The sequence below is a fragment of the Pipistrellus hanaki genome (genome assembly GCF_964339955.1).
Source record: "Pipistrellus hanaki genome assembly, chromosome: 9".
NCBI classification, from domain to species: domain Eukaryota; kingdom Metazoa; phylum Chordata; class Mammalia; order Chiroptera; family Vespertilionidae; genus Pipistrellus; species Pipistrellus hanaki.
The window spans coordinates 39,664,907-39,676,034 of NC_140511.1; the positions used below are offsets into that span (position 1 = coordinate 39,664,907).

The following is an 11,128-nucleotide window of genomic DNA, read 5'->3' on the forward strand; positions in this document are numbered from 1 at the left end:
GAAAGCAAAAAACTTGATTGTTTTTATGTCATATCCTTAATACTTCTATATCCAATGTCCCTAATACCTAACATAGTAGGTGCTCAACAAATAATGAAATTTTAATATGGGATTTTAAACGTGTACTTAAAATTCATTGGATCCTTAGACCAACTTTCTGGGGATAAGTAGTATTCTATTCTTCATTTTATGGGTGTGTAAGTGGAGGCCCACTTAGCTGGTCCATGGCGGTACTGAGCTCCCACTCACATTTTCTAACCCCCAAATCCATCCCCCCCCCCCCCCCCCTACTGTACCTTGCTCCTGACCTGGGACACTAAGGTGAAACATTCTGAATGTAGCTCTGCCTCCTTCTTCTAATCCAGGAGATGGCTTTTGGGTTAGTAGGGAGCTCCTCTGTCCAGTTCCTCACAGCTTCTACGAATGGCCTGACCTCTGAGAGGCAGGGTGCTCCCAGGTCAGAAGCTTTGAGTCACATGGACCAGGTTCCAAATTATCTCTCTTGCTGTGTGACCCTGAGCAAGTTATTTTACCTCTCTATCTTATTTTCCTTATCTATAAGATGGGAATAAGAATGATACCTCATAAGAGATATATTTTTCCAGAATATGACAAGTAGGTTGCATGATTTGTCACAGATGATCTTTTGTCTCTTTCTCCCAGTCTCCTCCTTCTTCTTTTCTCTCCTTTCCCTCTTCTTCTGATGGCAGTGACTTGAATTGTTAGTCTTACCCTAGTCTTAAGCGAAGGCATAATGACCAGGTAGAGTTTGTCCTGGGTTTGGCTCCTGAAAATGCTGTGAGCCAAGGCTGGGTTCTGGTCAGGGGTTGGCAATAGCCGTCTGGGACAGAAGAGAAAAGCACAGGGGGGAGCTGATTCTGTGTCTGGTACCGGAGAGTAATGCTGGTTTTATAAATACTCCAGGCTGGTGTGATCATGTGGGCGGGTCCTCACCACATGAACGCTGGTCAGTGGTGATGCTCAGGCGCTGCTCTCTGGACTTGGCCAGGTTGCCCTGGCTGCCTGTAAGCCTTTCCTGGAGGATGGCAGTTCAGTCTCTGCTTTCATTTCCAGGGAGAAGTTAGGAAGAGGTCTGGGGTCATTGAGAAGTCCTGGGACCTCTGCGCTGTTCATTTAGATCCATCCAGCCCTCATTCCTGCCAGATGAACTTCTGAGCCTCAGGCTCATCTCTAACACTTGTATTTTTTGCTTGAGACAAAAAATTAAGAAAGACATCCCAAGCCCATGCCTTTCCTAGCCTTTGAACTTGCTCTTATGTTTTTGTGAAACCCTCTCCCCTTCTTTATTTAAACCACATGGCAATAGAAACAATTGCTTCACTGTTTGCGCTGGGCCCAAATTCTGTCACTGCCCAGGAGTGGAGTTGGGCAGTCACTTAGAACCTCTCAGAGCCTTGGAACTTTTTTGGGATTATGACAGTTTATTTCATGGTGTGGCAGGGTGAGAATTCTTGAGGTTATGTGCTTAGCACAGAGCAGTCCTGGGCTCCCTGCCCAATACTTCTTACAGACTATTAGAGCGTGTACTGTGCTCTGCGCAGCTGTCTCTGTCTCTTTAACCAAATGGTCAGCAACTTGAGGGATGTCTTACTTTCTCCGGGGCCTGCCACCTGCATGCACCAGATCAGTATCTGAATGTCACATCATAAAATAGAAGGTTAATGAAATGATTTTAGAACATGTTCCTATTCACTGGGGAGAATTTTTTTGTCAGAACCATTTCCTAGCAAAGGCTTCCTCTCCACTGATACAGTGGAGTGTGCTGAGGTCAGCTGTGCAGGAAGAGCATGGTTATCTGGGCATGAGGATTGACCACATGCGCCCTTGTGGGCCTGTCTGGAGGCCGGAAGCCCTCTGTGGGAGATTTGTAGCTTGCTCTCTGATCCTCAGCAGCTGTGGCGGGAGCCTTCAGAGACCCGAGCAGAAGGTGGTAGCAAAGCAGCAGCCTGAGGGTCAGCCTCACAGGATGCAGGTTGGGAAAGTGTTTGTTTGGCGGGAAGGGAGGGATGTGGACAGATGAAGAAGTGTTCTTGAAACCCTACTGCTTCCATCTTTGATGTTGCTTTTACATGACATTTCACCCCAGTTCCTAGCCATGCCCAGTCATAGAAGATTTCTTGTGTCTTTTATTCCAGAACCATGCCAGGTGGAAGTGAGGCTGCTGCTGGCCTACAACTCCAACTCACGCATTCCAAAATCCCCCTGGATGGAGGGGGGCGAGATATCGACCCAGGCGGAAACCGGCATTGAGGGCACCATTCCCTTCAGCAAGTCTGTAAAAGTTTACATAATGCCCAAGCCCACAAGGCGCTGAGTCACAAGCAGTCTTTGAGCCTCGAAGGCCCTTCTTCGGCATCAGAGTGAGCCAGAGCCAGAAGGACGGCATCGACATGGCGTATAGGCATAAGGAGAAACAAGTAACCCTTAGAGTCTCACCTGATACCAGACACAAGATAAATTATTTTGCATTAAGAAAACAAAAACTGCCGAAACAGGTTTGGCTCAGTGGATAGAGCGTCGGACTGTGGACTGAAAGATCCCAGGTTCGATTCCGGTCAAGGGCATGTACATTGGTTGCGGGCACATCCCCGGCAGCCGGTCGATGTTTCTCACTCATCGACATTTCTAGCTCTCTATCCCTCTTCCTTCCTCTCTGTGGAAAATCAATAAAATATATTTTAAAAAAAGAAAAGAAAAACAAAAACAAAAACCTTCAAGTCTATCCCCGATTTCTTCCCCACCTCCCAATCCCTTCCTATAATAAAGTTGAGAGACCACCCAACTGGACCTTAAAGAAATTTGAGTGGTTTAGGTTCAACATTTTCTCCATATGCTTACATTCCTCGGGTGTGAAACAAAGATCCAATTTTCAGCCACCTCCAAAGAACCAGTTATGAGTCGTTATCTTTTTTTCTTAAAGCAATAGTCTGTGGAGCCAACTCCAAGGCAGCTTCTACAGCTGTACTTTTTCACCATAGACAGTTCCTGAATGTCCTTCGACATCATTATCTGCCTGGGAGGCTCCTTCCATAACTCAGGCAATAGCTGGGCCAAGGACTGAATGAATAGCTGAACAATGAATCATTTCCATCCTTGAACGGGATTCTTGATCTTGCCTGCCATTATTCTTAGACCCACAATAAAATAAAAGGGCTGTATTTTAGAAGAGAAACAGGATCATGGGAAAGCAGGATCCAGTGTAAGAAATAAAGCCACTTCCCACTACATCTCTGATGACTCCAATGTTGGAATTGCACGTGAGTTAAAGGTGCAGTTGGGTGTAAGAACAGTAAGTCCTCCAGAGATGTTAATGGGTGAGGGCGTGTGCTATGTTCTTTACCTGTCAGATAGTCCTCACAACAGCCAGGTGAGACTTAAGAGGTTAAGCCACTGGTAGGAAAACTGTACAGTAACTAGTAAAACTTGTATTCCTTCAGATCCTGCTTGATTCCAAAGACCTGAGCTGCACCACCACAGGGTATATAGACAAGAGCCTTCAAGTCTTTAGCCCTATTTTTCTAGGAGGGGCTATTCCAGTTTTCTAATCTGCAAAATACAGACAGTGATACCTCAAGGAATACTAAATGGGATTAATTAGCCAAAACCGGTTTGGCTCAGTGGATAGAACGTCGGCCTGCAGACTGAAAGGTCCCGGGTTCGATTCCGGTCAAGGGCATGTACATTGGCTGTGGGCACTTCCCCAGTAGGGAGTATGCAGGAGGCAGCTGGTCTATATTTCTCTCTCATCAATGTTTCTAACTCTCTGCCTCTCTCCTTTCATCTCTGTAAACAAAAAATATTTTTAAAAAATAAATAAATGGGATTAATTAAATAATGCGTGATAGAATCTGAATATGTGACCAGTCTTGATCATATTTGGTACTTGGAAATCTAATTAGAATAATGGCAAGATCAGAAATAGAGTTAGGATTTGAATTCAGGGATGATGGACTTTTGGTTTAATGTATTTTATTTATATATTTATTTGAAAATTTTTAATTGGTTTTAGAGAGAGGAAGGGAGAATGAGAGAAACATAAATGTGAGAGAAAAACATCTATCAGTTGCCTCCTGTATGCACCCCAACTGGGGAACAAACCCACAATCTAGGTATATGGCCTGACAAGGAATGGAATCCATGACCTTGTGCACAGGACAAGCTCCAACCAGCTGAGGCACATGGGCAAGGGCTGGTTTAATGCACTTTAATGTGTGCCTGGCAGTGTTTAAGCCTGTACCTGAGTTAACTCATTTAACCCTCACAACCACCTTATGAAGCAGGTACTATTCTCTTCATTTGATAAAAGCCATGGAAGTTCAGAGAAGTAAATAACTGCACAGGTTACACAGCTAGTAAATGACCAAGCTGGATCTGAACCCAGGCAGTCTGGTTCCAGGAGGTCATAATCATTGTAGACGGTCTGAGGGAAGAAAGATCATCTCCAGGGAGCTGATGTCTTAGTGTGCTCGCCTATTGTGTATATCTCAAGGACGTGCCATCCGTAGGCTCTTGTGTGACAACAATAGATGCCCTGAAAAGAGTGCATGCCTTGGAGATAAAATGAAGCATGACGCCAGGCTGAATAATACCATGGCCCTGACACAAGCATCCAATGATGATTGTGGCTTGGAGCATGAATAGCAACATTAAGACCCAGGGCTGCTGATTGAGCCCCTTATGCCACAGCGATAGAAAGCCTTCGAAGGAAAGAATATGTTAGATTCTTTTCAGATATAGTACTCCCTTTATAAAAATCCTTCCAGGTTATATAAAAATCCTTTTACAGCTGGGGAAACTGAAGCTTTGAGGTAATGTCTTTCTCCTAAGCGGCAAAGCCAGGACTTGATTTTAGGTTCTTAAAAAAAAATACAGTATTCTTTTTTTTTTTTTTTTCACCAAAGATGGAGCTATTCTGAGGGGCTCATTTTGGCTTAGTATCAGGGTGTTTTAAAACTAAACATGAATGGGCTGCACTAGGAGATAAGGGATTCTCCATGCTGATGCGTTCAGGCAGAGATTGAACAAACTCCTGCAAGTTTGTTCTAAATGAATTCAAATATATGAAAGGTTGCACTCAACCTTTTAAATTCCTTTTACCCTGAATCCTCAGGTTCTGTGAAATGAGAATCTTGACATTTCTGCATCTGGTTCCACACCTTCTCACTGAAGTGAAATAATGACATTCTACAAAGACAGGAAGGGAGCCTGAAGATCACTGGTGTGGTGCCTTCGTTTTACAATGAAGTGCAAGCCCAGAGAGACTGAGTGAGTGCTGAGGCCGAGGCTGAAACCCAGGCCTCCTGATTTGGATCCACTCTGGTATTTGTCACGAGTCTATTGTTCTTTCTTTGCCAGTCTGCCCTGCACCCGGGTGTCACTTTGGACTCCTTCCTCACCCTCCTAGAAAAACAGTTGTCAAGTCCTTTAGATTCTATTCCGGAAATGTGTCTTGACTCAGTCTCCTTCTCATTATACTTACTGTTTCTATCCTGATGCAGGCCACCAGCATCTCTCCTGAAATGTAGCTTTGGCTTTAGAGATCTTCTTGTCACCAATCTTACCCCTTTAGCCCATTCTTCACACAGTTGTCAGAGTAATCCTCCTGAAACCCAGACCTCATCACACGTTCCTCTGCTTAAAACCCTGTAAGTGGACTTCCGGTCCCAGCATAACGTCTAAACTATCCTTGAAGGATCTTCAGGCCCTTCTGTCTTCTCCAGTCACATCCTCCCTGTCCCAGACATTTCTCTGTACTTCTCCAGCTGTAATTACCGGCCTCTGTTTTCAGCGCCCACCATGCTTTCTCTCCCTCAGACCTTTGACCTGCTGAGCCCTGGAATGTGCTCTTCAGATTGTCTCCTGTGGTTCCTTTCCTCCCACTTTTCAGGGCTGAGCCTATTCTAGAACCTCTGTGTGTCCTGCGGGCCTGGTGGATTGCTTCTCTGTTCCCACCTGTACATTCTTCAGTCCTAATATCTATTTTATATTCACAACAACCCCCCAAAGAGGAAGTGGGGGAAAGGAGTCCAAGAGGCTTCTTAGAGGAAGAGAAGAGACTGAAGAATCTGAGAGGCACTTGCTACTCAGCACCACTCAGTTGTGAGTATGGGCCTGGTGGTATTGGATCTTCCAGTTCTAGAAAAGCCAAAGTCTATATTTTCATGTAAAAACCCAACTTAAAAAAATATTGGTTACTAAAGCGAATGTTAAAATTACTATGCAACAAACAAAATACATCTCCAGATAGATTTGTGTCAGTTTGCAACTTCTGCATCACCGCTGTGTTCTTCCAACTAGTATGTGAGTACCTGGATAGTAAGGATGTCTATGTTATATCCCCAACACAGTCCTGGCACATACCAGGCAAGGAAAGAATGAATGAATATAAGAATCCAGAGCAAACTTCAGGATGGCATGCCTACAAAAGCCAGGCCAGAGATAGTTTCTGGAAGGATTTTATATTTGGCTTTGACATGATTGACTTCAGCAAACCAGAATTATGGGTGAAAGATACACACCTAGCACTTGGTAGACTTCTCTTAGAAACTACTCAAACAAGAATAAATTAAATGTGAGCAGTGAGGGCTGTGCAACCTACAGGTTGAATGAAATGGTTTAATAATTAAGACATGGACTAAGTAAAGAACTTCTCTCCAGGTTCTGCACATTTCCAGCATTGACCATGAAGAGTAGATTCAGAAGTGGGAGCTATTTATTAGCAGGTTTATATAAGGTTTAATAGCCTCACTTCCAGATCTTCTGTGCCTTTAGAAGAATTTGTACTAAGCTATCTTTAATGTGAGACAACTCACAGGACACTGATTATACCCACACCTAATTCAGCACCCACTGGAGCTGTCTCACCTTATATTTGATCAAAAAAGAAAAGAAAAATTTGATTGCATCAATAGAAAATCACTCTGAATTTTATCAAACATCCTAGCTTTATGAGCTGAGGAAACTGAGATCTAGAAAATTCCTGTCCACTGACAAATGCCTGGTTTGGGCAGAAAAGGGACTGAGCAGGACCTCCCTGGACCTCCAGGCTGGGTGTTAGGTGTGTGAGGATCTCACTCCTATAGCCTCCTGAGGTGTAGGGTAGAAAGAGATGGAGACTTACGTGTTTCCTCTCTCCCAGGTACTGTGCACCACAATAGGAGATTTTTACAGACACAGTGTCTTAAACTAAAAGGGTAACTTTAATGATGGACTTTCAGGTAAGCACGTATTTCATTTAGATGGGGATAAACTAATTAACCAGGAGTGTGGTGGAGCAATTCTGGTTATGGCTGTAACAAATGCCATGTCTGGTAATTGTCTAGTTGGAGACTTGCCAAATATTTATTTGGTAAATAAAAGAATATCCTCTCTTTCTTTAAAACTCAGTTTGTGTTATGTCCTTAGTGAAGTCTTCCCTAATTTTCTTTCCATCCTGGAAGGATAAGTTAGTCCATCCTGTATGCCATCTCTGGCCCTTGTAACTATTATGATGTTAACACACTGTATCTTTGTTGTTTATTTGTCTCTTTCACATAACTCCTGAAGGTAAGACTATAACAAACTTAATTCCAATACCCCCAGGGCCCAGCAATAACTAGTCATAAGAAAATTAGTAAGAGACTTTTAGTAAATGTACATGAAAGAGAATCACTGAATAAATGAGAGAGATTAGATAGCTCCTTTGGGCTCCATAAAATGAAATGAACTGGCTTTACACAGTAGCCCCATTAATAGAAAGATAATGACAATAATGGCTTCAATTTATTGAGTCCTTACCACATGCCAGGCAGTGTGCTAAGACTTTCTAAGAATTATCCATTTAGTACAATAACTCCAGGTACTGATATTACCCCTGTCTAACAGATGAGAAGAGTCTAATTCTAAGGATTGAGTAAGTGCCCAACCACTGAATGACAAAGTCACAGTTCAATGTCAAATGTATTTGACACCAAATCTCTCACTTGTAACCCTTTTGGGGGGGGGGGGAGAGGTGGACAGATGAAAAATAAGGTGATGCTCATAACATTCTAGTCCTATCTGTCCATTCTAAAGCTTTGTAAAGGTCACCTAGTCCAGCCCCATCATTTCACACTGAGGGAGAAGGAGACCCAGGGGGAACTGTCTGAAGAGCCTTAGGTTTAGTTGGAACAGTGGTAGGCAGTTAGACAGGTGTGAGCAGAGCAAGGACGAAGAGCCAGGTACAGATCAGCAGGGTGGAAAGCCTCACCCCAAGGTAACCTTTCCTCCCCTAGCATATCGCTGGTCCTGAGGCTTGGACTCCCTTACTTTTCTTCCCTAGAGATAACATCTAGGCCTCAGTTATATTTCAGCTCCAGGCCCAGATAAGCAACCAAACCACCCACAGCTCCTGTCAGGATCAGCTGCATGGAATGATGATCCCCTTCCCTGGTGCTGGCCTATCAGTGGAGACCACAACCCTGAATATTCTATTAAGTTCTCTTCCTTGCCAAAACCAGTTTGCTCAGTGGATAGAGCATCAGCCTGCGAACTGAAGGGTCCCGGGTTCGATTCCGGTCAAGGGCATGTACCTTGGTTGAAGGCATATCCCCAGTCGAAGGTGTGCAGGAGGCAGCTGATCGATGTTTCTCTCTCATCGATGTTTCTAACTCTCTGTCCCTCTCCCTTCCTCTCTGTAAAAAAAATCAATAAAATATATTAAAAAAAAAAAAAAAAAAATCTCTTCCTGGCACCTCCCCTAAAATCCGAGCCTTTAAAATCCTTAGGAGGGAAGACCTGGTAGACTTTCCCTTTCCCTTCCCTTCCCCTTCCCCTCCCTGCCCCAGGCACATAACCATAATTTACTCCCTTAACTTGCTTCCTAATCCCATTCATTCTAGGAATTACTTCTACCTCTCTAATTTGCCAAATAAATGTTCTCTTACAGTTTGGGTCTTGCTCTGAATTCCCTCCTAGCCAGAACCCATGTACTGAGGTTGCTGAACCCAGGATTGCACCCTCTGGCAATCTGGGACCCCTGGGGGGGATGTTGGAAAGTCAGTTTCAGCCTGACCGCTGGCCAGGCCAAGGGACCTACCATGCACTGGGCCTCTAGAAAGGAATATTAATCATGCTCTTTTTTTTTTTTTTTTTTTTTTAATATATATATTTTATTGATTTTGTACAGAGAGGAAGGGAGAGAGATAGAGAGCTAGAAACATCGATGAGAAAGAGTCATCGATCAGCTGCCTCTTGCACACCCCCTACTGGGGATATGCCCGCAACCAAGGTATATGCCCTTGACCGGAATCGAACCCGGGACCCTTCAGTCCCCAAGCCGACGCTGTATCCAATGAGCCAAACCGGTCTCGGCTAATCATGCTCTCTTAACCACGATTTTGTTCTGATTCAAGAAACCACTTTCTAACAGGGCTGGGGGTTGTTCGCCCCAGGGACCTGGAAGTCAACCTTGGATTTGGGAGTCAACCTTGGAATCCGGGCCCATTCCCATTTTAGGATGGAAAGATTAGCAACCTTGTTGCCCAAACAATGGAGTCCCTCCGGCATTGCCTGTAACCTATAACCATTATAATCATTCTTATTCCGTTTGCCTACTTTCCCATGTAATCTTTGTTCTACCCAATATAAGCAGCTGCTATGTGAGAGCAGGTTTTTGTGAGTGACCTCCTCTCCCCCATACTGCTAGCATTATTGGAATTAATGCTAATATACAATTCAAACGTGTCTCTACTTAATTGGCTCAAGTACTGACAGACAGCTGGGACCTCTGGTTTTATCAGGACATAGCTCCTGTTATTAAAGTGCTCTCTGAATTAATTCAAGATTCTGCCAATGGCTCAGAGACTTCCCTTGACAACATATCTGAGCTAGCCACAATCATGCCTTATCTTCTTATCCTTATTTTCTTCTCAACAGTCTTTTTACATTATGCATTTATTCATTTACTTGTTTATTTTCCCCTCTAGAATATAAGCCTCATGAAGACAAGACTTTTAATGATGTTTTCCAGGAGTCTATAGCAGTGCCAGCATATAAAAATACTTGATAAATACTAGTTGACCTGATGGCTAAACATTCCAAGGCATCAATTGTTGAGAGAGCAGGGCAGGGCAAGGATAAACTCCTGACTCCACTGTGGTGCAGGGCGGAGTTATCCTCCATTTTGTGTAACTGGACCCTAGCCCTCACCCAACCAATCAGGGTCAGCCAAAATAGTGACATCACCACCGGAGTAAAACCCCTGGGCTTGGTGAAATTCGCTCTCTTCTGCCATGCTGTCAGCGTGAGTGGGACAGAGCCCATGCTAGCATGGAAGAGGCTCTTTTGTTTATTGCATCCGACTCGGCTCCCTGGTGGTCCTTGGGGATCATGAAGTCTGGGCGTAACATTGTAATGTGATTTTTTGTTTGTTTGTTTTTAAAATATATTTTATTGATTTTTTACAGAGAGGAAGAGAGAGGGGTAGAGAGTTAGAAACATTGATGAGAGAGAATCATCAATCAGCTGCCTCTTGCACACCCCCTACTGGGGATGTGCCAGCAACCAAGGTACATGCCCTTGGCCAGAATTAAAACAGGCCTTTCAGCAGGCCAACGCTCTATCCACTGAGCCAAACCGGTTTCGGCTGTAATGTGATTTTAATGCATTGAAGTTTTTCTTTGTCCTTCAAAACTTTTTCCTTTATTTTTGCCTTTATTTTGTCAAACTGGCCTAATGCCATTTTATTTAACTTTGATAACTGTCCATCTCTTCTCCTGACTTTCAGTGTCTCCCTCCCCTACTAAGGACAGGGACCTCGCCTTAGTTATCCATGCATCCCAAAGCCTTCCTCGTTCAGGACCTGGCATGAGCAGCTGTTAAAAAATGCTTGACACCCAGCCACCGTGGCTCAGTGATTAAGCATTGACCTATGAACCAGGAGGTCATGGTTCGATTCCTGGTCAGGGCATGTTCCCAGGTTGTGGTTCAAACCCCAGTAGGGGGTGTGCAGGAGGCAGCGGATCAATGATTCTCTCCTATCATTGATGTTTCTCTCTCTCCCTCTCCCTCTCTGAAATCAGTAAAAATATATTTAAAAAATAAAAAATAGTTCATTGGATAGAACACTGGCATTTGGATTGAAGGTTCC

General features: G+C 43.9%; 1 protein-coding gene and 1 long non-coding RNA gene across 3 annotated transcripts in view; one reads left to right on the forward strand and one right to left on the reverse strand.

Moving 5' to 3' along the window:
* INTS4 (integrator complex subunit 4) overlaps positions 1 to 2,808 on the forward strand; it is a 71,245-nt gene extending 68,437 nt beyond the window's left edge. For both annotated transcript variants that reach the window (XM_084895009.1, XM_084895010.1), the window contains one exon: positions 2,157 to 2,808. In XM_084895009.1, the coding sequence (XP_084751135.1) occupies positions 2,157 to 2,335 (179 nt within the window). In that variant the 3' untranslated portion in view covers positions 2,336 to 2,808. The remainder of the gene's footprint in view (positions 1 to 2,156) is intronic.
* Positions 2,809 to 4,895: 2,087 nt separating this feature from the next.
* LOC311628131 lies at positions 4,896 to 9,113 on the reverse strand. Its single transcript, XR_014795968.1, has 2 exons — positions 8,308 to 9,113; positions 4,896 to 8,259 (listed from the first exon to the last, which is right to left on the reverse strand). It is a non-coding gene; the product is annotated as an uncharacterized lncRNA (long non-coding RNA).
* Between the last annotated feature and the right edge of the window lie 2,015 nt (positions 9,114 to 11,128).